At 46.2% G+C, this 27,798-nt stretch overlaps 1 protein-coding gene across 2 annotated transcripts in view; it reads left to right on the forward strand.

Annotated features, from left to right (window-relative positions):
* ARMH3 (armadillo like helical domain containing 3) overlaps nt 1-27,798 on the forward strand; it is a 145,956-nt gene continuing 118,158 nt past the window's right edge. For both annotated transcript variants that reach the window (XM_029080907.1, XM_029080908.1), the window contains exons 1-9: nt 1-45; nt 12,094-12,206; nt 14,857-14,913; nt 15,050-15,196; nt 17,450-17,557; nt 18,018-18,110; nt 19,954-20,028; nt 20,202-20,288; nt 26,475-26,531. In XM_029080907.1, the coding sequence (XP_028936740.1) occupies nt 12,105-12,206; nt 14,857-14,913; nt 15,050-15,196; nt 17,450-17,557; nt 18,018-18,110; nt 19,954-20,028; nt 20,202-20,288; nt 26,475-26,531 (726 nt within the window). In that variant the 5' untranslated portion in view covers nt 1-45; nt 12,094-12,104. The remainder of the gene's footprint in view (nt 46-12,093; nt 12,207-14,856; nt 14,914-15,049; nt 15,197-17,449; nt 17,558-18,017; nt 18,111-19,953; nt 20,029-20,201; nt 20,289-26,474; nt 26,532-27,798) is intronic.

A 27,798-nucleotide genomic window follows, 5' to 3' on the forward strand; every position in this document is an offset into this window, starting at 1 on the left:
ATCGGGATCGGGATCGGGATCGGGATCGGCGGGCGCGGCGCCTGGGTGAGCGGGGCCGGGAGTGGGGGCTGGACCTGGGGGGGTCCGGCGGGGAGCGGCCCGGCCGGGGGCGGCGCGCTGGGCCGCAGTCCCCGCGTCCGGCGGGAAGGGGGCGCTCGGGGGTCGGGGCCGCCGGAGGGAGCGCGCGAGGCCCGGACCCCCGGGGGTCCCCTCTGCAACCCACTAATTGGCCCTTGTTGGGGGGGGGGGGCGCTCATTTATTTTAATACCTCTGTCCCCCCTCCATCATGATGGCATTTGCTAAACGTCTCCTATGGGCCAAGCACCGTTCCAAGCGCCGGGGTGGATACAGGGCAATCAGGTTGTCCCACCTGGGCCTCCCAGTTATAACCCCCCATTTTGCAGATGAGGACACGGAGGCTCAGAGAAGTGAAGCGGCTCCACCAGGGTCACACAGCAGATAAGGGGCAGGGATTTTTTTTTTTTTTGCTATCTGTTAAGCCGTTACTATGTGCAGAGCACTGTTCTAAGCACTGGGGTGGATACAGGGTAATCAGGTAGGCCCACATGAGGCTCACCATTTTGCAGATGAGGACACGGAGGCTCAGAGAAGTGAAGCGGCTCCACCAGGGTCACACAGCAGATAAGGGGCAGGGATTTTTTTTTTTGGTATCTGTTAAGTGCTTACTATGTGCAGAGCACTGTTCTAAGCGCTGGGGTAGATACAGGGTAATCAGGTTGGCCCACGTGAGACTCACAGTCTTCATTCCCATTTTGCAGATGAGGTAACTGGGGCACAGAGAAGTGAAGTGACTTGCCCACAGTCACACAAGTGGCAGAGCTGGGATTCGAACCCATGACCTCTGACTCCCAACCCTGGGCTCTTTCCACTGAACCACGCTGCAACCCAATCAGGTTGTTCCACCTGGGCCTCCCAGTCTTAACCCCCCATTTTGCAGATGAGGACAGGGAGGCTCAGAGAAGTGAAGCGGCTCCACCAGGGTCACACAGCAGATAAGGGGCAGGGATTTTTTTTTGTTTTTGTATTTGTTAAGCACTTACTATGTGCAGAACACTGTTCTAAGCACTGGGGTAGATACAGGGTCATCAGGTTGCCCCCCATGAGGTTCACAATCTTAATCCCCATTTTACAGATGAGGAAACTGAGGCACAGAGAAGTTAAGTAACTTGCCCACAGCTGATTGTCTCTATCTGTTGCCCAATTGTCCATTCCAAGCGCTTAGTACAGTGCTCTGCACATAGTAAGCACTCAATAAAGACTATTGAGTGAATAAAGGGCAGAGGCGGGATTAGAACCCATGTTTTCTGACTCCCAAACCCGGGCTCTTGCCACTAGGCTGTGCTCCATGAGGGCAGGGGCCGTGCCTACCGGGTCTGTTGTAGTTTACTCTCCCAAGTGCTTAGTGCAGTGTTCAGCACTCAGTAAGAGCTCCAAAGAGAACATTGAATGAATTTTATTGTGTTTTTCCCCCTTGAGCGATAGTACAGTGCTTTGTTCCCAGTCAGTGCCCAGTAAGTACATCGATTAGACTGTAAGCCTGTCAATGGGCAGGGATTGTCTCTATCTGTTGCCCAATTGTACATTCCAAACGCTTAGTACAGTGCTCTGCACATAGTGCTCAATAAATATGATTGAATGAATGTTTGAGGGGAGCTTGGGCCTCACTTCCAGAGGCCCACGGACACCCCAATCCCACCCTGCTAGACCTTGATTCAACCCCCCTGGCTTGGCCTTACCTGCAGCCCTCATTGCATCCATAGTATTCCCTTCCCTTCTAGGAGAAGCAGCATTGCAAAATGGATAAAGCACGGGTTTGGAGTCAGAGGGTCATGGGTTCTAATCCTGCCTCTGCCACTTGTCTGCTGTGTAATCTTGGGCTAGTCACTTCACTTCTCTGGGCCTCACTTCCCTCATCTCTGAAATGAGGATTAAGACCTTGAGCCCCACATGGGACAGGGATGGTGTCCGACCCTATTTCCTTGTATTCACCCCAGCACTTAGTACAGTGTGTGACACATAGTGCTTAACAAATACTACAATTATTATTATAATTATTCTAGCTTCCTCAGGAGCATTTTAGGGTGAGGAAAGGTCATATTTTCCCTCCTTTATTGCTCTTTCTTTCTCTTACTCTTTCTTTTGCTCTCTCCTTCTCTCCATATCTCTCCCTTCCTCCCTCCTCTGTTTTTCTCTCTCTCCCTCTTCCTTTCTTCTACTTCCCTTCCTGCTTTTCCTCTCACCCAGGAATGCTACCTTGGAGGCAATTCAGTTATACTACAACTATTAACTACTACGACCATTGCTAATAGTAATAAAATAGTGAAAAAGTGGTATTAAGCAATTCTTATGTGCCAAGTACTTTGTAAGCACTGGGGGTGGCTACAAGATAAGAAGGAACTCCCAGTCTAAGGGAGAGGGAGAACAAGTATCTTACCCCCATTGTACAGATGAGGAAACTGAAATAGAGAAATTAAGTGACTTGACCAAGGTCACCCAGCAGGATAGTGGCAGAGCTGGAGATAGAACCCAGGTCTTTGATTTCCAGGCCCGTGCTCTTTCCATTTGGACATGCTTTTTCTTCAGGGCAGTAACTCACCTTTTTTCAGCCTGTCTTTTTCACCACTCTCCATCCTTTCAATTCTCTCAATTTCCCTGGCATTACTGAGACAATTTTCTGTTCTTGTTGGGTAATGATGTGTGATTTGGGGTTAAAAAAAAAAAAAGCTATGAGGAACTTTTTCCACAGACAGCCATGGTGAGAGATGGGGAGAGCAGAGAAGGAAGAAGAATAGGAAAGTGGAAAGGGCAAAAGAAGAGGGGAGGAGAGATTTTGGACCAGAGATGAACAGCATGGCCTAGTGGATAGAGCAGAGACCTGAGAGTCAGAAGCACCTGGGTTCTAATCCCAGTTCTGCCACGTGTCTGCTATGTGACCTTGGGCAAGTCACTTCACTTCTCTGTGCCTCAGTTACTTCATTGGTAAAATGGGCAATTAAGACCATGAGCCCCATATGGAACAGTGACTCTGGTCACCCTGATTAACTTATATCTACTGCAGCTCTTAGAACAGTGCTTGGCACATAGTAAACGCTTAACAAATCCCATTAAAAAAGCACAACATAAAAAACAAAAAAAAAACATGGATTGAAATTAGGAGGGAAGAGCCCATGGGGATGGTGGAGATGGGGAGGCCCAGAGGAACATTTCTTAGCCAAGCTTCCCAGCTCAACTCCACATCCCTTTGCTCAAATCTGTGGATTCTAACAATCGTGTGAGCATCTCTTTTAGAAAGCAGGACAGATATGGTGTCTGTGTCTTTTGTGCTAAACTTAGCAAGTGGTAATTGGAAATATTTTGGGCTGGCCATCTGCTGGGAACATAGGCTGAGTACTTCTTGTGGGAGGGTCTTGAGATTGTGGAGTGTGTTAGTGACTGAGTTGTTTGCCTGATTTTTCCTGTGAATGCTGATTTGGATACATGCTTTTTGGGTAGACCAGTCGTGTGCAATTCAAGTAACAACCATTGGGATCAGGGGCTCCCAGTGTCTCAGTGGAGGAAGACACTAACGGATAGAGAACTGGGTCTTGGGGCTCATAGCAAAATTCATCTATCATATTTGGTCGTGAACAGCGAAACATGCTTTTAATCCAGTCACTTATCCTATCCTGACTTGATTATTGTATCAGCCTCCTTGCTGACCTCCCCGCCTCCTGTCTCTCCCCACTCCAGTCCACACTTCACTCTGCTTCCCGGATCATTTTTCTACAGAAATGTTTAGGCCACATTTCCCCACTCCTCAGGAACCTCCAGTGGTTGCCCAACCATCTCCACATCAAACAGAAACTTTAAAGCATTCAATCATCTTGCCCCTTCCTACCTCACCTCGCTACTCTACTACTGCACCCCGCCTGCATAATTTGCTCCTCTAATGCCAGTCTTCTCACTCTAACTCAGTCTCATCTGCCTCACTGCTGACCTCTCGCCCATTGACCTGCAGCAACCTCCCTCCTCATAACTTCTCGCCCATTGACCTGCAACGACCTCCCTCCTCATATCCGACAATTTCTCTCCCCACCTTCAAAGCCTTATTGAAGGCATATCTCCTCCAAAAGGCCTCCCCTGTCTTAAGCCCTCTTTTCCTTTTTTTCAACTCCCTTCTGCATCTCCCTGACTTGATCCCTTTATTCATTTTCTGCCCTCTCCAGCCCCACAGCATTTACATACATATCTGTAATTTATATTAATGCTTGTTTCCCCCTCTAGACTGTAAGCTCGCTTTGGGCAGGGAATGGGTCTGTTATTTTATTGTACTTTCCCAAGTGCCTAGTATAGCACTCTGTATATAATGAGCACCCAATAAATATGCCTGACTGACAGACTATCAAATCCTTTTCAACAATTATCTACAATGTTTTAAGCAATTTTATTCCCTTTTTAAGCCTATTGAGTCATTTCTGTGACCATTACCATGGTTTCCACCAAGCCCCTTCCAACCAAGTTTAATGAGCTCTATTGTGTCCCAGTCCTCTTGACCTCACACTGCTTTTGACACAGTTGATTGCCGCCCCATTCCCAGAAGCTATCTGCCATAACTGTACTGACGCAGATCTTCTTTCCCACCCCTCCATTTACTGGGAGGCTCTCTGTCCTATCCTTCCTTTATGACTGTGGATGTCCAAAAGTTCCCATTCTCTGTCCTCTTCTCCATCTCTGCTTTACAGTCTCATGTCTTCTCCTGCTTATACCTCTATAAGGTACCTGCCTGCGTTTTTCTTCCTCTTCCTCAGTAAGTACTATTGATTGGTTGATGAATTGCTAAGCAGTGTCCTAATTCAAGGTATTGAGATTGGATACAGTACCTGTCCCACATGGGGTGCACAGTCTAAGGAGAGGGTGTAGTATTTAATCCCCATTTTACAGATGAGGAAACTGAGACACAGAGAAGTGAAAGTTGGAGTCAAACAGATAAGTTGGGGAACCAGGATTAGAACCCAGGACAGCTGACTCCCATCATTTTCCTCATTCTGGAAGTTGTTTACCTCCCACATTCAGTGTTCTTCTAAATCTTGCCAGTTTTGCCTCTAATATTTCACAGATTTGTCTCTTCTTCTTCACCCTACATCTGATTCAGGCCTTTATCACTTGTGGAGTGAATTGCTGTAACAGACTCTGGCCTCCCCCTTCTTCTGTCTACCCATTAAAAATTAAGGGCCAGTCTGGCCTCTTTACATTGCTTTTCTACTTCTTTGCTTGACCTGGCCTGGATAAATTGGGGACTGCCCAGTTAGCAGAATTTGGTGACAGCATTAACTTCTCTGACTCTGTTGCGTTGCAAAAGCGATGGACTTCAGTTCTTATTTAAAACGTCCCTGTATTTTTGAAATATTTCTCTTCATCATATTTGGTTAAAAAAATCAACCTCAAGGATAGATGAAAAGGAAACAAAAGGAGAAAATCTACTTCCCATATCCCACCTCGATTAACTGCATAAAGCTTCCATGCTGATCTCCCGGTCTGTCCCTTTTCCAGTCTGTATTTCACTTGGCTGCCCAGTTCATTTTTCTAAAATACCATTCCATCTACCTCTCACCACTCAGAAACATCCAGTGGTTGCTCATCCACCTCCACATCCAACAGAAACTTCTTAGTGTCTACTTAAAGGCACTCAATCAATTCTTTTCCTCATACTTGCTGAATTCCTACTACAACCCAGTCCACTTACTTTGCTCCTCTAAGACCAACGTACTCCCTGTACCTTGCTCATGTCTTTTCGGCTGCCTACCCTTTGCCCACTCCCTCCCCTTTCGTATCCTATAGACCACTACCCTCCCCATCCTCAAAGCCCTACTAAAATCATGTCTCCTCCCGGAGACCTTCCCTGACTAACCCCTCATTTCTCCTCCCTATTCACCCTCCCTTCTGCATTACCTAGCAGGCTTAGTCTCTACCCCTTAAGCGTTTTGGTACTCATTCAACCCCCAGCCTCACAGCACTTAGGTGCATATCCTTCTACTTTGTCATTTCCCCTATTTGTAATTTATTTTAATATCTGTCTCCCAGATATTAAACTGTATCTGTAAACTTTTTGTGGGTCTTATCTGTCAACTCTATTGCATTACACTCTGCTAAGTGCTTACTCTAGTATTCTGCACAAAGTAAGTGCTCAATAATTACAATGGATTGATTCTTTCTAAAATGTGCATTTTCCCTCCTTTTAAGAAGGCAAATTGTAATGTTTACTTTTTTTTCATTTTTATAGTATTCTTGAGACTAGGATTTAAAAACATTTTTTTTTAGCTAGGAAGGAAACAGATGAAAGGAAGAAGAAAACCAACCTCTTGTTTCTTGTAAAAAGCTGGGGGCCCAAAGAGGGGACAGACAGCCGTAATTTACAAGATGCGCTTGCTTATTCAGAAGATGATCTTGGTGTGAATTCTCAAATGTGGGAGATGTCAGAAAAAAATGCAAGCTGTCAATCAACTTTTCCAGCAAAACTTGGCATGTCTTGCTCTTTAATAATCACTCCCTTCTGAAGGTGCCAGGCCTTTTTTATGCGTTTTTAATTAAAAAGTTAGAACCATCACATTTACAGGAACATCCTTGCATGCTTTATTAGTTTGTGAAACTAAGTGGAACCTTCTGATGCTTGGGAATTTTTGTGCGTGGGGCACTGGGTCTCTTTTTCAGGGAAAACACTTGGCAAAGCTGGGGCTTGGGATTTCTGGATTGGAGAATACTATCTTTTTCTTCTTTAGCTGTTGTATTGAGAATAAAGTGGCCTCTTTCAAGAGACAACAGATTGTAGAAAAGGGGCTTATGTAGAAAAGCAGGGTTTTTTTGATTCAAAATAAAATAACATAGTAAATGCTAAATTGTGTTAAGTGCTACATCAAAGACTGTGCTCAGTGTGGAGTAGATACCAGATAAATAGGTGAGACACAGTCCCCAGCCCAACCGTAGCACACAGTCTAAGGTTGGGGGAGAATAGGATTTAATCCCCGTTTTACAGATGAGGAAACCGAGGCCCAGAAGTATTAAATGACTTGACCAAAATCACTCAACAGGAAAGTGGCAGAACTGGGATTAGAACTCAGGGTTCCTGATTCCCTGTCCCTTCCTTGTTCCATAGGCCATTCTGGTTGCCTTGGTCATCCTTTTGGGCATCATTCACCTCAAATAATACCATTTTGCTCCAGAACCAATCTCCACCCCTCCCCTCGACTCATGCAGTAGAATGTAAAAAATGTCATCCTCCCATTCTTCAAAGACCTCCTGAAAAACCACCTCCTGGAAGTATTTCCCAAGTGCTCTTCTTCCTAGATTGTGTCAAACCATGCCAAATCCTGCCATTTCTTCTTGCGCAACTTCTCCCAGATGTACTCCTTTCCTCTTGCCTTCCCAAACTGCTACCATCCTGGTGCAAGCTCTGGTTTTGCCAGGCAAGACTATTGAATTAGCTTCACGATGAGCTCACAGTCTAGAGTGGAAGACAGACATTACTAAAAATAAGTAAGTTATGGCTGCCGTGGGGATGAGGGTGGGGTGAATTCCAAAAGTCCAAAGAGTCAAGATCTGGGGTTACTTGTCCAAGGTCACCCAGCCGGTCTTTGGCACATCTGGAATGGTAGACTGTCCAGTAGGGAATACTGGACAGTCATTAATTCAATTGTATTTATTGAGTGCTTACTATGTGCAGAACATTATACTAAATGCTTGGGAGAGTACAATAGAACAATAAGCACACCCATTCCCTGCCCACAACAAGCTTATAGTCTAGAGGAGTGGAGACACATTAATATAAATAAGTAAATTACAGATATATACATAGGTGCTGTGGGGCTAGGAGCAGGGAAGAACACAGGGAGCCAGACAGGGAGATGCAGAAGGGGGTGGAAGAAGAGGAAAGGGGGTGCTCCTTCCTGGAGGAGGCCTTCAAAAAGGTTTTGAAAGGGAGGAGAGTAATTGTCTGTTGGATTCGAGGAGGGAGGGCATTCCAGGCCAGAGGTAGGACATGGTTGAGGGGTTGGCAGCGAGATAGGTGAGATCAAGGCACAGTGAGAAGATTAGCATTCGAGGAGCAAAGTGTGTGGGCTGGATTGTAGTAGGAGAATAGCAAAGTGAGGTGGAAAGGGGCAAGGTGATGGAGTACTTTAAAACCAATGGTGAGGTAGGTATTTTTGTTTGATGCGGAGGTAGATGGGCAACCACTGGAGTTTTTGGAGGAGTGGGGTGACGTGTCCTGAACTTTTCTGTAGAAAAATGATCTGGGCAGCAGAGGGAAATATCGACTGAAGTGGGGAGAGGCAGGAGGCTGGGAGGTCAGCAAGGAGGCTGATGCATAATCCAGGCAGGATAGGATGAGTGATTGTATTAATGTGGTAGCAGTTTGGATGAAGAGGATACATACTAGGATTAGCGGGGAACTTTTGGAAGCTTGAAGGTGGAAGGTCCAAAACCAACAAGAGAGAAAATGGTTGTCAATGAAAACAGGGCTTTGAGCATGTCAGGGAGTTGTGCAGAAACTATGGCCCGAGTCAAATTAGGACTGAGAGGTGGTGCATTCTTGTTCAGAGGGACAGCCATCAAAAGATTCGTCCAAGCCTCCTACTGCTGTGCTTAGAGAGAGAGAGAATACCAGGCTGCAGATCATAAGTCTGACCCTGCGCTGGTGTTACAGAGGTTCTTGTGATAACCAGTGCTAAGATTCAGGCACGACACTGAGGGTCATGAGACCAATCGAGAGAAAGGATGTTTGGGGCTGAAAGGCCAAGGCTTTAGATCTCCTGGGCACTTAGAATCTCTAGCCAATCAAAAAGTGAACATAGAGGGAGGAATTCCAGATTCATAATTGCCCCCAGCCATATCCTTGGTTCTCCGCCTGAGACTTTTTTCTGAGAAGCTGTGTTTTTGCACAGATGGTGGTTTCTGCCAGCTTTCAGGACTTTGGTAGTCGTTTCCTTAAGAGCAAAAGCTTGTTCATAGGAGAATTTGGGCTCCCCACCCCCAGCTAAGACGAGAGGGAAGAAAAATGCTGAAAAGTATGATGCTTCCTAGGAAATTGGGGGGTTGGGAGTGAAGTGGTTTTCCCCCTTCCCACCCCTTTTAGCTTATTAGATATTGATCTTGAAATGGGGCAAGTGAGTCTCTTAGATTTGTCATGGACATTGATTAGCTCTAATTTAATGTTAAGACCTCAGAGGGAGGATGTGTTTGCACATTGAACTGTGGTGCTTTTCAAATCCAGGAGCTTCTGCCTTGTGCTAATCAACTAGTTGAAGCTGAGCGCACATGAGAGCCATATCCACCAGCCTTGGGATTCCATCGCTATGAATTTGTTGTCATGGGGTCCTCTCGGTTTTCAATTTATTTTTTCGCGATGAGAACATCGTCTGCATGACAACCTATTTAAAAGACACAAGAGATGTTTCATGTTTGATGCTTTAAGAACAAACCGTGATCAATATAATGTAAATTGCCCAATGGAGTTTTTACTCTCCTTTGCCTTTTTCCAACCATCTCTTGATTACAATTCGATTTGTGGGCCTTGTAAAGTGTCGGTGGGGACGACTCTAGTTAAGTTTTCACACAGACTTACAACGTTTTGGTTTTCATTTTCTCCCGACTGGGCTGGATGTTTTCCAAGTTTGATGAGAACCTGGGGTAATTTTTGTTGATATAAGAAATCAATCAGTCAGTGGCATTTATTGGGCACTTATTGGGTGCACACCACTGTACTAAGTGCTTGGGAAGGTATAATACAAATGAATAAGTACAGACAATCCCTACCCACAAGAAGCTTACAGACTAGAGGGCGGCAGGCGTTAAAAAAAATTGTAGATGGATAGGAATATGTGCCGTGGGGCTGGGAGAGGGGCGAATATCAAAGTGCTTAAGGGGAACAGCTCCAAGTACCTAGGTGACACAAAAGGGTGAGCCATGTCATTCATTCATTTAATCATATTTATTGAGAGCTTACTGTGTGCAGAGCACTGTACTAAGTGCTTGGAAAGTACAGTTCGGCAACATATAGAGGCAATTCCTACCCAACAGCGGGCTCAAGACATCTTAGAACTTGAGGAAGATGATGGGCAGAAATGGTCTTTCAGATATGGAGGGGGAGGGAGTTCCAAGCCAGATGGAGGACGGGGGAAGGGGTCAGTGTTGAGAGATGGAATCGAGGAACAGAGAGAAGGTTGGCCTTGGAGGAGCGGAGTGTGTGTGTTGGTTTGTGGTAGGAGTTCAGCAAGGTAAGGCAGGAAGGGGAAAGCCAATTGAGTGCTTTAAAGCCAATAAGGAGTTTCTTTTTGATGTGGAGGTGGATGGGCATCCTATTTAAAAGGTTTTTGAGGAGAGGGGAGACCTGGACTGAGCATTTTATTTTTTAGAGTAATGATTCATGCAGCAGAATGGAGTATGGACTGGAGAGGGGAGAGACAGGAGACAGGGAGGTCAGCACAGAGGCTGATGCAATAGTTTACAGAGGGATATGGTAAGTACTTGGATCAGTTTGGTAGCGGTTAGGGTAGAGAGGGAGGAGTGGATTCTAGAGCTTTGGAGAAAAGAGAACAAACAGGATTGGGTGACAGAAAGAGCTTTGAGAGCTCCAAACCCAATTCGATGATGTGGATATCTCTGCCTCATGTTTCCCTTTGGGGGAGTTACTGGAAGACCTCTCTAAGACTACTGTTTTGGGAAGGTGTGGGTTATAGCCATTAGGGGGGATGCAAACCCCCAAACCTTCAACTGGCTTTGGTTTGGTTAGCAGGCCAAGCAGATGTTTCCCTTTAGGAAGTTCTTTGCCTTGAGATGACTGGAGGTCTCTTGACCAGGGTTTGGAGATTCATGGGAGTTAGCTTCACTGAGGCCCTTGGGGAAAGCTTCCAATCGCTCTGAAGCCCCTATACCATGAAAAAATGGGCTCAAGGTCTTAGTAGGAGGGAGAACAGGTATTAAATCCCCTTATTACTGAAGGGGAAACTGATTTCCCAAAGCCTCACTGCAGTCATGTGGCAGAACGGGATTGGAGTCCTGCTTCTCTGACTCTCAGGTTCCATTCTGTTTTCCACTAGGCCACTTATCCGTTCATTGTTGATCCCAACTATGGTGGAATTTTTTTGTCTTCTACAGTAGCGTTAAGTCGGCAGGTAGCGTGTTGTCATTCTCTTTTAGTTTAAAATTCATTTTTGGTGTTTCATCCGTCTTGTCCTTCTGAGGAGTCAGGTCATGGAAAAATTTCTTGGACTCGCTGGTGCAATTATATATGAAGCAGTGGGGCGAAGTCCTTTTGCAGTGATGTGTGGCCCCATTTACTTTGGCAAAATTAATGGAGCCTGTCAGTCCATACTGCACTTCCTTCCCTAATGGTCCCAAACCTCAATCAATACTTGAAATCTAAGTTCATAGTGCAGGATTGGTCTGTGGGCAGTGTATTTTCTGCAGCTCTTTACTTTTACCATCTTGATTCTTGCCAGGCCCATTAAAAAAGGAACTGGTTCCTTTTCCACACTTGGTTTTGAAGCTGCATTAAGCTCAGCCCCCTCTGCTGCCCGATAGGAATGTAAAGTGTGGCATGTTCAAACCAAGGCACATTGATTGAAATTCTTTCTGCCATTTTACTTGCGGGTCAGCGCCCTCTTCCAAACCGGGGCTGGAGTGGTGCCCAGAGCTGTACACAGTTCTTCATCATTCATTCTCTTGGAAAATATGTTCCTGGTAGCGACTAAGGCATCCTGGCTCGGTGGGTTTAAAAGCAGCGTGGCCTGAGAAATAGCATGGCCTAGTGGATAGAGCATGGGCCTGGGAGTCAGAAGGACCTGGGTTCTAATCCTGGCTGTGCCACATGCATGTTGCTGTGTGACCTTGGCAAGTCACTTGACTTCTCTGGGCCTCAGTTACATCATCTGTAGAATGGGGATTAAGACTGTTCCCAACCCGATTACCTTGTGTCTACCTCATGCTTAGTACAGTGCCTGACACATAGTAAACACTTAACAAATATCACAATTATTATTATTAAAAACCTGATAGGGTGTGAGTGAGCACTCATGCATTGACTCTGCTTTTATTGCCAGGCTCATGAACCATGGCCCAGGTGGAGAAAAGGGGAGGGCTGCTGCGGAAATCCTCAGCGTCCAAGAAGCCGTTGAAAGAGAAGGTGGTGCTGATGTATGATGAAATCTTCACGGTAAGGGGCGGAGGAGGAGGGGCCCCTGAACGGGAGTGGGAATTGTCAGATCCTTGCTAGGGTGAGGGAATATTTGATGCTTCCTCAACCTTCCTTGCCACCAAAGTCAGTCACACAAGGGGAAGAGAGGTGACCTAGTACTTTAGCTGGGGAGGGGCTTCAAGACATGTTGGCAGGAAAGGGATGGCTGGGAGAAGCATCTATGGTGGAGGAGTTCTGAGGTCCCTGGGAAAATTTCTGTACTTTCTCTTGTTTTGAATGGAATTGGTTACACGGTTTTGTGCCAGGAACTGTATTGAGTGTTGGGGTGGATACAAGATCATCAGATTGCACACAGTCCATGTCCCACATGGGACTCACAATCTTCCTCCCCATTTTATAGATGAGGTAATAGACACAGAGAAGTCAAGCAACCTGCCCAACATCCCACAGCAGACAAGTGGCAGAGCTGGGGTTAGAACCCAGGTTCTCTGACTCCCAGGCCATGCTCTTTCCACTAGGCCACACTGCTTCTCTCTTTTTTTTTAATGGTATTTGTTACACACTATTTGCCAACCACTACTAAATGCTGGGGTAGATACAAACTAATCAGGTTGGACACAGTCCCTGTTCGTTCATTGTCGTATTTATTGAGTGCTTACTGTGTGCAGAGCACTCTAGTAAGCGCTTGGAAAGTACAATTCAGCAACAGATAGAGACAGTCCCTATGCAACAACGGGCTCACAGTCTGGGCCTCACAGTCTTCACCCCCATTTTATAAATGAGGTAACAGCCACAGAGAAGTTAAGTGACTTGCCCAAGGTCACCAAGCAAGCAAGCTTCTTTCTGAAACTTCTGCTCGATAAGAGCTGCTCCTCTCTTGATTGCAGTGCACCATGCTGTTCTGTCTGCAATAAGTGATTTCCAGTTTTCAGTGGGGATGCAGCATTGTCTGAGATTGTTTTACTGGGTCCTTAAAGTATTTCCTCAATCCTCTTTGTTTTCAATTTCCCCAATTCCACTCACCATACAGCAGCAATTTGGGTATCCTGCTCCTGGCCATTCTCCTCACATATCCCGGTCAGTAGAGTTGCAGTGCGGCGAGCGTCACTTCAATGCCGGGAGACTGACTTCATTCCGAGATTTTGGTGTTTGGGGTGCAGTCTTGCCCTTTGGTGTTGAAAGTAGCTAGTACCTACTGCTGGTGGAACCGCTCAAAGGAATTGGCTGTGGCCTTTGTAGAAGGTCTAAATCTAGTAGATGTAGAAAAGGTTGGAGAGCACAGAGGCTCTGTGGACCTCTAGCTTGATCTGAAGCCAAGTAACCGTGTGCTGCTGCTTGACTCTGACCGTCTCCCTAAAAATTTGCTGGGCTCTCTTGATTGTTTTCTACCTCCTTGTCTATCTCTATATTGTTGGTCAGGCTTTAGTCAGGTTCTAGGATTCTGGGACAGAGTTCAGCTCTGTATTGCCAATACTAGAATGTTTCTGGCTTTGTGTATGCTTTCCCTGGGGCTGGCTGATAGATTGAAATGGATTTCTTGATTTGACACACCATTGTTGCGTACATTAGGTACGATGAATATGAGTTGCCTAGGTCTTTTTCCCCCACTTTTGTGTGCGTGTGATTTTTTTTTTCCTAAGGAAATTGCAGCTATTTATATTCTTTAGCACTGTTCTGCTTGGGAACTCAGAAGTGTTTTAACACTTGCAGAATGCTGTGGCTGTCCTTAAGTGCCTCCTTTTTTGCCCCCCCCCTCCGCTTTTCCCCCCTGAAAATCAAGTACCAATAGCTGCTAAAGTGATTTTTTTAAAAGTTTTTGTGAAAATATTTTCCCTTTTCCAAATTCACATGGATTCCAATTCTCTGAAGATCCAAACAAATGCCATTCTTTGTCACCAGTGCTCAGGGATTTTTGAAGGAATTGAACAATGGTGTTCCCCCTTGTCATCTTTCCTCATAGTTTTAGATGTGAGGTCTAGCATCTCTACCCTTTTCCTCTAAATCCCCAACCTTCCTTTTGGTAACCTGTTTGGGACATCTCATGCATTAATTTAGCCAAATCCTTCTTGAACCTGAAGGTCGCTTCTGCCTGCACAGCTTTCTGCGGTAACAGGTTCCAGGTGCTGTCCTCCATGGAAGCTGAATGTTATTTGAGACAATTATTTTTGCATTGTTGATGGAAAATCATAAATTCTTTTTCAAGTGGGGATTAGGAAGAGGGGGGGTGGATGGGTTTTGCATTTTTTTTTCTTCCTGAAAATAATTTCCTTTAATAAAAATTAATAATTGTGGTATTTAAGTGCTTACTGTGTATCAGGCACTGTTTTAAGAGCGGGGGTAGGTAGAAGATAATCAGGTTCCACATGGGACTCACAGTCCAAGTGGGAGGGAGAACAGATATTAAATCCCCAATTTGCACGAGGGAACTGAGGCACAGAGAAGTGAACTAATTTGCTCAAGGTCACACAGCAGGTACCAGGCGGAGCCGGGGTTAGAGCTTTGGTCCACTGACTCCCAGACCTGTGCTCTTTCCAGTGGGCCATGCTGGTTCCCTATGTTTGTGTTTACTTTTGACCCAATCCCAACCAAGTGAAGAAGTTTTCGAGGTGTTCAGAGTGAGCTGTGTTGTCCTTGGGTCCTGGCTAATAGAACTGTATTTCTGTTTCAGACGGAGGACCCCAGCAAGTGCAGCCCCCGATTCTGGGAGGAACTGTTCCTCATGAAGGTGAGGCAGAACTTGGCTTCCTTGGCAGCCCCTTTTCCTCCCTGCATTTGGGGTATTGTGTGTTTCCCTCCTGCAATTTGAGCAGGGTTGGGGAGTGTGGGGAGTTGTTCTATGGACTCTTCCTCTCTCCTGGCAGGTGAACCTGGAGTATCTGGAAAGCAAATTAGAGTCTCTAGATGGGGAGGAATTAATGAAGATCAAGGATAACATCAACTCTCTGTTCCAACACTGCATCCAGGCGCTGGGAGAGGAACACCCAATTCGAGTTGTCAATGCACTCCAGGTACGGCTGTGGGTGACAGCGTGTTTCACGGGAGGGAGAGAGTTCCAGATCCCGAGATTTCCATCAGTTCTGGATTTGTCCATCGAGAGTGGTTTTTTTAATTGCTAGGGAGTCGTGATGTTTAGCTTCTTTCTGCTTCAGGCAGATTATTATTAATAGTGGGAATTTCTCTTCCACCACTTATGCAGGTGGGGAAATGAAGCCTGCATCCATGGGAAAGGTGTGCTCAGGGGTTGCACGTGTCTTTGGGGGGAAAGGATCACTCCCGCCCTGGCACCAGGTGTGAGGTTAAGTGTGGTCATCAGCCACAATGTGCTCCTCCATGTTCCTCATGGTGTCTGGGGATGTTGAGAGAGAATGTCAGAGTAGGTTGGGAGCTGAGCCATTAAGAAGAACTCCAGCCTGTTGAATCTAATTTTTTATGTTTTTTGGTATTTAAATGCTTACTATGTGCCAGACATTGTTCTAAGCACTGGTCTGGATACAGGCCTAACAGGTTGGACACAGTCCCTGTCTCACATGGAGCTCACAATCTTAATCTTAAAGGAGAAACAGCATGGCCTAGTGGATAGAGCACGGACCTGGAAGTCAGGAAGACCTGGGTTCTAATCCTGGCTCTGCCATTTGTTTGCTGAGTGACCTTGGGCAAGTGAGTTCACTTCTGGCCCTCACCCTCATCCTTGCTCTTCGCATTCTTCTCTCCATTAGAACATGAGTCAAGAGAGCATTACATCTCAGCATGCCACAGACCCTAGGCAGCGGCCCAAGAAGTATGAATCAGGATAATAACAATGTATCTAATCTATGGTGCAGGATCATTTTTCTCTAGTTGGAGCTCTGCTTTGTGGGACATCAGTTTCCAAAGTTGCAGCTCTCCTGGTGATCTGGGAGCTGAAAGCAAGAAAGGACACTCTTGTGGCTTCCGGGAGATTGGTTCTACTTGTCCTGTGGGAGAGGGGCATCTCAGCTTTGTGACAGGCAGGGCTTCTTGTGGCTAGTTCAATCACCCCAGAGGCCCAGTTCGTCTTGATGTGGATGAACTGCCTCTCCCAGGGGATTAAAAAGTTCCCAAAGTGGGACACTTGGAGGAACAAGCTATGTGGGCTTAGTGGTCAGAGCAGGCAACTTAGAGGCCCAGAACAGTTGGTGAAAATGGGTTGGTTTCCAATACCAAGCCTTTTTTTAATGGAATTTAAGCACTTACTCTGTGCCAGGCAATGTACTAAGTGCTGTGGTAGATACAAATTAATTGCATTGGCTACAGTCCTTGTCCCACATGGATCTCACATTCGTAATCCCCATTTTGTAGATGGAGGTAGCTGAGGCACAGAGAAGTTAAATGACTTGCTGAAGGTCACATGGCAGACAGCTGGCAGAGCCAGAATCAGAACTCGGCTCCTTCTGACTTCCAGGCCTGTGCTTTATCCACTAGTCCACACTGCTTGTTGCCAGTAAGACTTTGCAGTTCTTTCCAAGTCCGTCCTTCTCTTTTGCTCAGCAGGTCATGAGCTTCACATGATATCTTGTGACATAGGGAAATGTGATGCATTATATAGAAGCTCTCACGAAGGGTGTAAAAAGCCAGTCATTCATTTCATCCTTGGGCAATTGCTCCTTTATTAAAGAAAAGAGCAAAGTGCTCCCTGTTCTCTTGAAAGGGCATGTTTGAAAACTCAGACTTGTGGGGGTGGTGATTGGGTGAGAGGAGTGGAAGGAGAAGATTGTCCAACAGAGAGTCAACACTTGGTAGCTCAGGGACTGCAGTAGACTAAAACAAACACTTCTACAAGGGCAGTCAGCTCTTGCTCATTTTGAAGCTCTCTAGACTGGAAACTCATTGTGGGCAGGGATTGTGCCTGGCAATTCTGTACTAAGTGCTGGTGTGGATACAAGCAAATCAGGTTGGACACAGTCCCTGTACCACGTGGGGCTCAAAGTCTTACCCCAGTGCTTAGAACAGTGCTTGGCACATAGTAAGCTCTTGACAAGTACCATAATCATCAATTCCCATTTGCAAATGAGGGAACTGAGGCCCAGAGAAGTGAAGTGACTTGCCCAAGGTCACACAGTAGACAAGTAGAGGACCTGGGATTAGAACCCATGACCTTCTGACTCCCAAGCCTGTGCTGTAGTCACAACGCAAGGCTGCTTCACTCAGTAAATACTCAGTAAGCACTCAATAAATATCATCAATTGATTAATCCAAACAGTCACCACCGTCCCCATGAAACGATCATCCTGTTTCCCTTGCAGACCTTGTGCGCACTCATTCGTGGAGTCCATCAGAAGAACAAGTCCACTTCCGGGTTCGACATCATCAACATGCTCATGGGCTTTGACAAAGCGGAGCTGTGCATGAAGGTGAGGGCAGATGCATCTGGAAGCCATTGCCGATCCTTGTCTGCGTTAGGTGGGGTTCTTCGATGTGGCCCCTGGGTAACTTTGGTGAGAGCATTGACAGAATGGTCAAAACAATATACATGAAAAATGGAGTTGATGTATTTTCTTCCATTCTTATTTGGACTTATCCTTAGTCCAGTTTCAAAAAATACTGTTGTGGCTACAACAGGGTCTGCAGCAAAATACTGTCTGGGAATCTCTGAGCTAGGTTTTTTTTTCTGAGACATGTACCATGATGGAGGATGTAATTTCCCCTTCCTCTGCCTTTTTCCCTGTGTGCTGTTTTTGCTAGGGCTAGAAGGTGAAGTCATTTCAGGGGGGTCCAGGTAAAACCAGTCCAGTCTCACCCAGAGGAGGACAGGCAAAGTATCTGGCCAGTGTAATGGTTAACCCCAGTAACATTTGTCATTCTTTCCACCAGAATCTGATGGAGAGTTTGGATTCTCTGCTCTGCGCGGAAGGCTCTGAAAGCCTGAAAAGCTTGTGTCTGAAACTTCTCCTTTGCTTGGTAACTGTAAGTAGCTCGGCAGGCCTATTTATACTTCATAGGAGCTAAATCCAAGCTCCTCTAGGGGTAGAGTTACTTGAAAAGTGAGTCCCAAAGCAGGCAGAAACTTGAATTCCCTACCTGGGCCTATGTATGTGTGCAAGAGGAGCCTGGAGACGATCCTGCTGGGAAAGTAGCTGGAAGAGTCTCATCTGAAGCGGGGGGGGGGGGGGGTGTTTGGGGCCAATTTACCCTTTGGACATCTAAAAAAAATTTCACTTTTTTGAAAAATATCACTTCGGAGGCGATACTTCTCGAGAGAAGACCTCACCAGGAACCCTCCCGTTTCTATCAGGGAAGGGCTTTCCTCGCTTCCAAGGTTCTCTGGACTTTCGGGTTGCCAGGATTTAGGTTTCTTGCACTGGTGCATGGGGTTCAGCTCTACCCAGCGTATCGGCTGGAATCAGGCCAGAGGAAAAGCTGGTAGGATTTGTACATTCCAGCAGTTAGTACAGTGCTCTGCACATAGTATGGGCTCAATAAATACTATTGAATAAATTTGTTTTTTCCGGGGGCTCAGTTGAATAATAGTAATAATAATAATACTTTCATTTTTAATTGGTATTTGTTAAGCACTTACTCTGTATCAGCAGGGGTCAATACAGAATAATCAGATTGGACACAAGTCCCTGTTCCTCATGGGGCACACAGCCTAAGTAGGAGGGAGAGCATGTATTGACTCTCCATTTTAAAGATGAGGCAACTGAGGCACAGATAAGTGGCATGCCCAAAGTCACACAGCAGGTACCAGGCAGAGCCAGGATTAGAACCCAGGTCCTCTGATTCCTGGGTGTGTTTTCTTTCCACTAGGCCACGTTGCTTCACAAACATCCTTCTCTTTGTTGGGTTTTTTGGCTTGAGCATGCTCCAGATGTAACGGGGATTTTTGTCCGAAAAAGGGAGCATGAGACCTTGTTTCTTGTCTTCTTTCTGCCATGGGGGCAGTGGGACCTCAGCAAAGTCAATCTTTCTGTGCATCAGTTTCTTTTTCTGGAAAATGTGGTTATGACATCTGCCTCTCCCTAGCTGGCAGGGATACTGTGAGAAGGAAATAAAATAACTGATGTGAAAGCATTTGAGGACAAGAGAAAGGCTTTATGAATTCAGGATTTCATTAGATGGCATTGTACCTGCCAGACATTGTCCTGATATTTGGGCACTTCTGGAGGAATTGTGGTGTGAATGTCAGAAGAATGGTGTTGGATGCGCTAGTTTTCAGTTATTCCTATAGGCAAATGAGCTTCCTGGAAATCAATTCACCCCCTTTTTTTTGAGCTCCCATTTAGTGTGGTGCACTATAATAGGCGCTTGGGAAGTACAGAATAACCAAGTCACACCCTCCCTGCCTACAAGAAGCTTCCACTCAGTGGGGAGAGGTTGGGTCCCCAACAAAGCCAGGTTGGGTCCAGTAAAGCCAACAGGAAGACCAGTGCTAGTCTGATTATAAAGTCCCGTTGTCATTGATCATGTGAGGGTCAGGTCACAGGCTTTCAGCTGTGTTTGGTTCTAGCTGGGCATAGGCCGTGGGGTACCACCCAGACTTCCTTTCCAACACCTGCTCTATAAGACACCAGACTTTTTAAGTAATCAAGTACAAGAAACTCTCAGCAAAGGCAAAGTGAGAGAAACAAGGAGTTCAAGGCTACAGGAAGTTAGCAGAAAGGGAAATGAGAAAATGAAACAAGTTTAGTCTAAACTTTGCTCTCTCTTTGAGGAACAGGTGAAGTGTGGAACTGTTAGATGAGGGCAGGAGATGTGAGGAATTGCAGGCTTCAGCACAGATCTCCAAAAGCCTTTTCATTGCATTCAGGTGACAGATAACATCAGTCAGAACACCATTCTGGAGTACGTGATGATCAACAGCATCTTTGAAGCTATTTTACAGGTAAGTTTCTCTTGGCTGGTGATTTTCCAGTTGGGTTATTTTCACTTGGCTCCATTAGCATTGTGGGAAGGGTTGCCCTCTCTTCTCTCTCCTACCTCCCACCCCCACCATCACACACACAGTGAGGTCCAAGTAACTGTGAAACAGCTACTCATTTCTGGTCCTGGTTGCAGATTCTCTCGAACCCCCCCAGTCGCAGGGAGCACGGTTACGATGCGGTTGTCCTGCTGGCTCTGCTGGTGAACTACCGGAAGTATGAGGTGAGTGTGCCCAGAGACATCGAATCATCAGTTATCCCCTCTGGGTGTTTGCTCCTCTGGGGCATCACACTACTCCATGTGTTGCCACTCCTGGATTGGGGTCAGCCTAGGTGCCCCTCTTAATTACACTTGGGTACGAATGGGGTGGTGAGAGGAAGACAGAACATCTCCGGTATACCGTCTGTGCGTATAGCCTGCACATAGGGGTCTGGGTTTCTGGGGCACATCTGTGTCCATCCTTCTCTGTTCTCAGAAGTTAGGACTCAGTTAAAACGTGGTTTATTTTGCTGCTTGATTTGCTTCCATTTTCACGAAGGAGTCTTGATGTCTGGAAGTTTGTATTGGGTGCCCCCTTGCGCTTTTCAGTTTACTTCCTTCCTGTGAATCACTTTCTTCTCCCTAGAGAATCTGGGGTGTATTGGCTCTCTCAGACAGATAGGAAACAAACTGGGTACAGTTGAGACCTGACTGGAGGCGAGTGAGTTGATGGAGAGTTTTTGGTTTGTTTTTAAAGAAAGGGCTGGGAGATCTGAATGTGTGGATCAGATGCACTTGAGCTGTTTTTCCAGTTTCCAGTAGTGGGGCTGAACTGTGTTGAGCTACCCTTTTTCTCTGTAGCCAACAGCAGGCGTTGTTTGATGGTTGGTTGGATTAACATTAACGGAGCAGTCTTTTTTCCCAAGAACGGTAAACAACAGTATTGTTGATAGCTTGTCAGAGGAAGCCTATAATTCAGCCTCAAGTCTTTGTTGCTGGTGGTTGGGCTTGGTTTTATGGGCTAGTGTGTGCTTCTGCAATCCCTACGTCTATAGATTGCAGCTGGGATGTGAAGTGTTCCCAGTCCTAGCTGCATAGTTAACAGGTTTCTCGTACTCCTTGCTTGGTTCTGAAATTAGCCCAACTTTTGTCTCATGGGGCGGTGTGTCCGTAGCACTTGTGCACCCCTGGTCCTTGGAATTCCTGTTTTCGTCACCGAGAGCCTTGCAGCCCAAATCGATTCGTAGAGGACTAGCTGGGGATTTAATCGGGGGCAACAGGGACTCCTGACTTCCTCGCCCCCTTGCCTCTGGGCTGACTCAGAGCCTCAGCTAGGTCCCTATTTCCGGGCAGGGTTGGGTGGGGAATTTCAGTCTTTGTTTCTCAGGCTGGCCAAAGACCCCACAGTGCTGGTTGACAAGGATTCTGGATTTCTTCTCCCCATTCCCACCCTTTCTAATGAGTTGCTGTGCTCTGCCCTTCACCACCCACACAGACCAGCAAGGACACCTGGCTCCTTCTGGCTTTCTGGAGAGCTGCCCTCTGGTCTCCTTCACTTATGTACATATTTACAGTCCTCTAGACTGTAAGATCATTGTGGTCAGGGAATGTGTTTGTTTATTGTTACTGTACTCTCCCAAGCACTTAATACAGTGCTCTGTACAAGTGCTTAATAAATACAGTTGACTGACATAACCATAATTTATTTTGAGAAGCAGTGTGACCAAGTGCAGAGAGCACAGACTTGGGAGTCAGAAAGACCTGGGTTATAATCCCAGCTCTATCACTTGTCTGCTGTGTGACCTATGGCAAATCACTAAACTTCTCTGTGTCTGTTAGCTCATCTGTAAAATGAGGATTAAGAATGTGAGCCCCATGTGGGGCAGAGACAGTGTCCAACCTATTAGCTTGTATCTATCCCAGTGCTTAATACAGAGCCTGGTATACAGTAAACAGAGTCTCTCTTCCCCTCTAACCTGTGAGTTCCTTGTGGGCAGAGAACTTGTTTACCAAATCTGTTAAACTCTACTCTCCCAACCACTTAGGACAGTGCCCTACACACAATAAGTGCTAATTCAATGCCATTGATTGATTCTCCCCACATTGAGGCTGCCTGGCCTAGCTCAGAGCCTCAGGCTACAATGGTAGGAAAGTTGGCCTCCCTTGCTTCCCATGGTGGGGATCGGGGAGCATGCCTAGCCAACCCACTCCCCTCTGTGCCTGCAGCGGTCACCTCTGGTGAGCCTAACAAGTGGTCACCCCAGCAGACAGATAAGTCATTGTGTGTGTGTGTGTCTGTATACTTGTGTTCGTGTCTGCTATCTTCCATACTGCCCCGTTATCTGACTGAGCCCCCTGCCTGAAACCTCTTCATTAATCATGAGTTCATAAATGCAGAAAGGGCCCTTAGGAGTGCATTTCAGTCACTTTTTTGGGGGGGGGGTACTTGTTAAGCGCTTACTATGTGCCAGGCACTGTACTAATGGAGTAGATACAAGCCAACTTCAGGGTGCGAAGCTATGGAAATGCCATCTTGGGGAGCCTGAATTCTCATTAATCGGAGTAGCAGTGTCACTGAAACCAGCCAATCAAAGAGATGACTTTCTCTTCCCATATAGTGGGTTCCTCACTTGGTAAACAATTTATGTGACTGTGTGACAGTCTTACTTCAGTCTAGGTCAAGATGACGGGGCAATATAGTCCCCTGGACTAGGTCTTCCTGATAGGGAGTGATAGGGAAGACAGCAGAAGGAAATGCTGAGGGACGTGCTTAGATATGTAGAGAAATATTAGCTTGTAGTAAATTTCCTGAAGTGAATAGTTTTCGTGTGGGAGTTCTGAAGGATCTAAAAACAGACCTACTAATACCCGTGTAGTTGTATTACCTGTATATTACAAGTTCCTCTTTTACTGGAAGGAGCTGGTGGGGTAGCCATTTTGATCTCAGTACTTATCAAGTCCCTTTACAGCAACAGAATAGCAAGAGATAGACCATGAAAAAATCAGTCATATTTATTGAGCACTTACTATGTGCAGAGCACTGTACTATGTGCTTGGGAGAGCACAGTACAACAATTTGCAGACACATTCCCCACCCATAACGAGCTAGCACTGAAGATATTTTGAGTTGAGCCCTATGTGACAGAGTTGCCCTGTCCTCATCAGTTAGTATTGATTCAGCAGTCCCTCGGATGTGTGGCCCAGTCCTAAGCACCAGCTCAGTTCATCTAGAAGATGGAGACAGCCAGATCCTCTGAAGTGTTAGCTGGAAAGCCCAGGCACAGCCAAGTAGCCAGAGAAAATCGTGTTGCTGGAGCGAATGATACCTCTGGAGCCTGAGCTGTTTTTGGAAGAGTTAATGGAGTGGGCAAGGGAGGACAGGGGAATCATTTATCTGGGCTTTCAGTTTTTGATGAAGCCCCTCCCAAGGAGCTGTTAGAGAAGCTTGGTAACCATGGAACAGGAGGGAGACTTGACAAGAGTGTGAAAAATTCCAGATGGAGCCGATTAAATGAGGCGGTTGGGTTCCACGATACAGAGGAGATTCTTAGCAAGTCAGTGTGAGGTAGCCTGTGTCTGGAAGACTGGACTTTTGGCTCGTCACCCCTGGGGCTGTGCGGTTGGTCGTAGCCTCGCTCGGGGGGCAGTGAAGAGGTTGGGTGTCCAGCTGTGATACCAGAAGGAAATAAGGTGTAGGGTTGTCCTTAAGGAATTGGGGCTAATGGAAGGGATGTCATAGTACAAATGGATGGCACACCCTGCCTTTGAATAATGCATTCCATTTTGGTTGTCTCATCTAAAAAGATGGAAGGAGGGGGGGAAATGGTCTGGAGAAAGGCAATGAAAATGATAAGTGCTGCTTAGATCCATAAAAGGCAGCGGCCTATAAATTAGAGTCATCCTATGAAGGCCAGCTCTCGTATGAGAATCAGGAAACCTGAGAAGCAGTGAAAGCCAACAAGTTTGAAGTAGATTAAAAAATATCTCGGTGTGCCCTAGAGGGCACTCTCAATCACTTAGTGGTATTTACTGAGTGCTGTGGAGCACTGTATTGAACACTTGGGAGAGTCCAAGGTCTGAAAGTGTTCCCTGAGTCAAACTGGGAAACCTAGGCAAAAGCAGCAGTAAGGCTAGTCCCAGGTGCCTACTGGCAGAGTATCTCCCAGTGGTTTGGAGGTTTATTTGGCTTTCCTTCCAGTCACAAGTTATCATTTTCTTGCCCGGAAGGCTTTGTGTCAAACTCATCTGAAACTTTTCTTTCCCATCATTTCCCATCATTTTCTTAAGGAAATGATGGGAAAGCAAAGGGGGAGCAAGGCGGGGGCCAGGTGTTTGTGCTTTGAGCTTTCCTGTCCGGCCAAGGTTGGCCAGAAACCTAACAAGAGGGGTGAAAGGGTGGGGCTTATGGGTCCTTTGGGCTGCTGGGATGTCACCCCAAACATTATGTAGATTCTAATCTAGTTGTCTGGACCTACAGGTTCCAGAACTACTATCTTGGACTGATTTTTTTTTTTTAAATGATATTTGTTAAGCACTGCTTATGTGCCAGCACTGTACTAAGTGCTGGGGTAGGTACTAGATAGTCAGGTTTGACACAGTCCTTATTTCACATGGGACTCTCAGACTTAATTCCCATTTTCCATATGAGATCACTGAGACATAGAGAAGTTAAGTGACTTTCCTAAGGTCTCACAGCAGACCAAGTGGCAGAGCCAGGATAAGAGCACTCGTTCTATGACGCCCAGGACTATGCTCTTTCCATTAGGCCATGCTGCTTCTCTTCTACTCACTGGAGTGTGGCCAAGGAGAAGATGGTCTAGGCCTCTTCTCCCCTCAACCCCAACACTCCTCTGAAAGCATTCCCCTAACTCCTCCTCTAGCGCCTCTTTTTCCTGATTGTGCCCCTTAAAGGAATACGACTATTACATTTACAGCATTAGTGGTTGTCTGGGGGAAGCTCTATGGCAGAAGAAAATAGAGCTCGGGACTGCTAATTTTCATTGTATTTTCCCCAGCACTTTGTTCAGTGGGGGACACCCTGAAGTGTGTTTGAATAAATGTGATGGCGATGGTATAACTGGGCTTATGGCTTGGTTTCCTCATCCCTTCCTGGTGAAGCCCAGCATTTCTTTGGCTGCTGTGGCATGATGGACCAGTGGAAGAGGGCCAGCAAAGGCCTGCCCTCTGGAAACCAGATTGGCAGATGGGCTGAGTGCCAGCTCTCAGTTTGGATAAAAAGCCCCTAACAATTGAAGTTTCTAATAATGCAACTCCACTCTTTTTCGGTACCCCTTGCCTCCATCCAGACTAAGGTGCCTGGGACATGAAATTCATAAGGATTTCCTGGGAAGTTTCCTCCGGGACTGAGGTCCTGGCTGGTGGAGTGGTTTTTCAGGGGGTGCTTCCAAATCCCTTAGGGATGTGTTTTCTTGATGTTCTATAATCCATCTGAGAACCGACTTCCTTCTCCTTTTGGGCCCAAATCGAAATTCTTGAGCATTTTTGCATGCCTGGCTCCATTGTTGAGCTGCAGGAGGGAGGTTTGGTGAAGGGGAAGAGTCATGGTCTTCTATCTCGGCTTGCAGGTGGTGGTCCTGCCGCTTAGTAGTTTGCCTTTGGAAGTTTGAGGAATCTTTGGGTCCAACGAGTCATAGTCTCCCAAGCATGCCTGGGACTGTGACCACAGATGAGGAATTAAGATTTGGGGCCTTGAGCTCGGGTGGGTGTGCAGGAGAGGACCTCGTGGGATGGCATTTAGTTAGTGAGCCAGGATGAGAACCGTCAGGAAGCACTGCGATCAGCGATGGATAAATTCTACTGTCCTGGCCAGATTGTAGCCTGGGTAATTACATGCTGTTTCCCTAGATTCCCCCTGCAGTGTTATTTGGGTACAGGGTTCTGAACCGTCCTTTGTGGCTGTTAAGCAGCTGTCGCTTTCCAACCTAAAGGTAGTGTAGTTTCATGGGTGGGTGAACCACTCCCTTCATGGGATGAGTCGCATGGTTGGGGGATCCTTTGGGATAAGAGGGCTCCGAAGTGCCAGTTAGCCTTGAAGGGATAATGACTTCTGGGGAAGAAGGCTGTGCGATCGATCTTCAGTGGCAGCCACCCCCATGGTCTCAGCAACACTGTGAGAGAAAGTGAGAATTGTGGAGTCCTCATCCCAGAAAAGAGTAGTAGAAGAGAGCTAGGACATGCTGAACTGCTGAACTAGCACTGAGCTCCTTAAACTGAGAGGAAATGACAGAGGACAGAAAAGGGTGTTTTGATGTTAGTGTCAGCAGCTGAATGGAGCATGCTTACTTAAGGGAGGATGGGGGACTTTAGTCCTTCCTGAGGAAGATTTTGACTCTGCATTTTAGACTACATAAATGGGCTTGCTTCTTAAACTATGCAAACTGAAAAGGTGTCTCTTCTCTCGTTTAACAGTCTGTGAACCCTTATATTGTGAAACTGTCGATAGTGGATGATGAAGCCACCCTCAATGTGAGTATATGGTTTTTTCTGCCTAGTTTTTCTTGTTCTAGTCTCTGAAGCCATTCCCTTGAAATTGTGCTGTGGAAATCTACAGTCTTGATTTCTCTTAGCCCCGCAGAAAGGGGAATGGGTCTCTCTATAAACCCTTAGATATGAGGCTCCTTTCTGTCACTTGTCTCTGAAATACACCACCCAAAGCTGAGGCTTTTGCAGAGTAGGCAGCAGGTGGGAAATGTGACCTTCATGGTGAAAGGAGCTAAAACTTTAAGGTAGCTGACCTTTAGAGGTTAATGGGTAAAATTTGTGGCAATGGAAATGTTTCCACTTTGAGGATTCCCCAGCAGACGAATCATCAGCCAGTCTGTTTGGGATCGGAAGTGACACAGAAGGTGCAGCAATTTGATGCTTTCCTCTGAGGATGTGGGCTGCAGCACCCAGCATGTGCGAGGATTGTGGTCTAGGATGTAGAGTAGGGAACCAGGAATCCACAAATTAGACACCTGACTTGGTATCCTAATTGGCACCATACCTGTCCCATATCTGCATCAAATTCATTCCTTCGGTGCAGCAGAGCTTATCCACACCTGATCTATACCTGCATCCTAATAATAATTATCCAATAATCCAATTATCCTAATAATAATTATCCAAGATCTGGGTACCTGCAGGTCAGGTAACATGCCCACATGCAGGTCTCTGGCTTGCCTTCTCCTCTCTGTCCTTTTCCACAGTTCTATGTACCTGTCTGAGTTTAAGCTGACGGGATGGAAACTGGGTGGATAAACCTCCTTCCCCATATCAGCTGTTGATGTTTTTGGGAAAGTTGATTCCATGCAGTAAGAACAATAATATAATAATGGTGGTATTTAAAAAACTCTTACTATGTGCCAAGTACGGAACTAAGCATTGGGGTAGATAATAATAATAATGGTATTTGTTAAGCGCTTACTATGTGCCAAGCACTGTTCTAAGCATGGGGGAGATAACAAGTTTATCAGGTTGTCCCAGGTGGGGTTCACAGTCTCAATTCCCATTTAACAGATGAGGTAACTGAGGCACAGAGCAGTTAAGTGACTTGCCCAAAGTCACACAGCAGACAAGTGGTGGAGCCAGGATTAGAACCCACGACCTCTGACTCCCAAGCCTGTGCTCTTTCCACTAAGCTGCTTCTCTAATATAATGTGCTATATATGCAGATCAGACACAGTCCCTGTCTCACACTGGCCTCACATTCTAAGGTCGAGGGAGAACAGGTATTTATTCCCCATTATAAGTT

The sequence above is a fragment of the Ornithorhynchus anatinus genome, chromosome 16 (assembly GCF_004115215.2).
Source record: "Ornithorhynchus anatinus isolate Pmale09 chromosome 16, mOrnAna1.pri.v4, whole genome shotgun sequence".
Lineage (NCBI taxonomy): Eukaryota > Metazoa > Chordata > Mammalia > Monotremata > Ornithorhynchidae > Ornithorhynchus > Ornithorhynchus anatinus.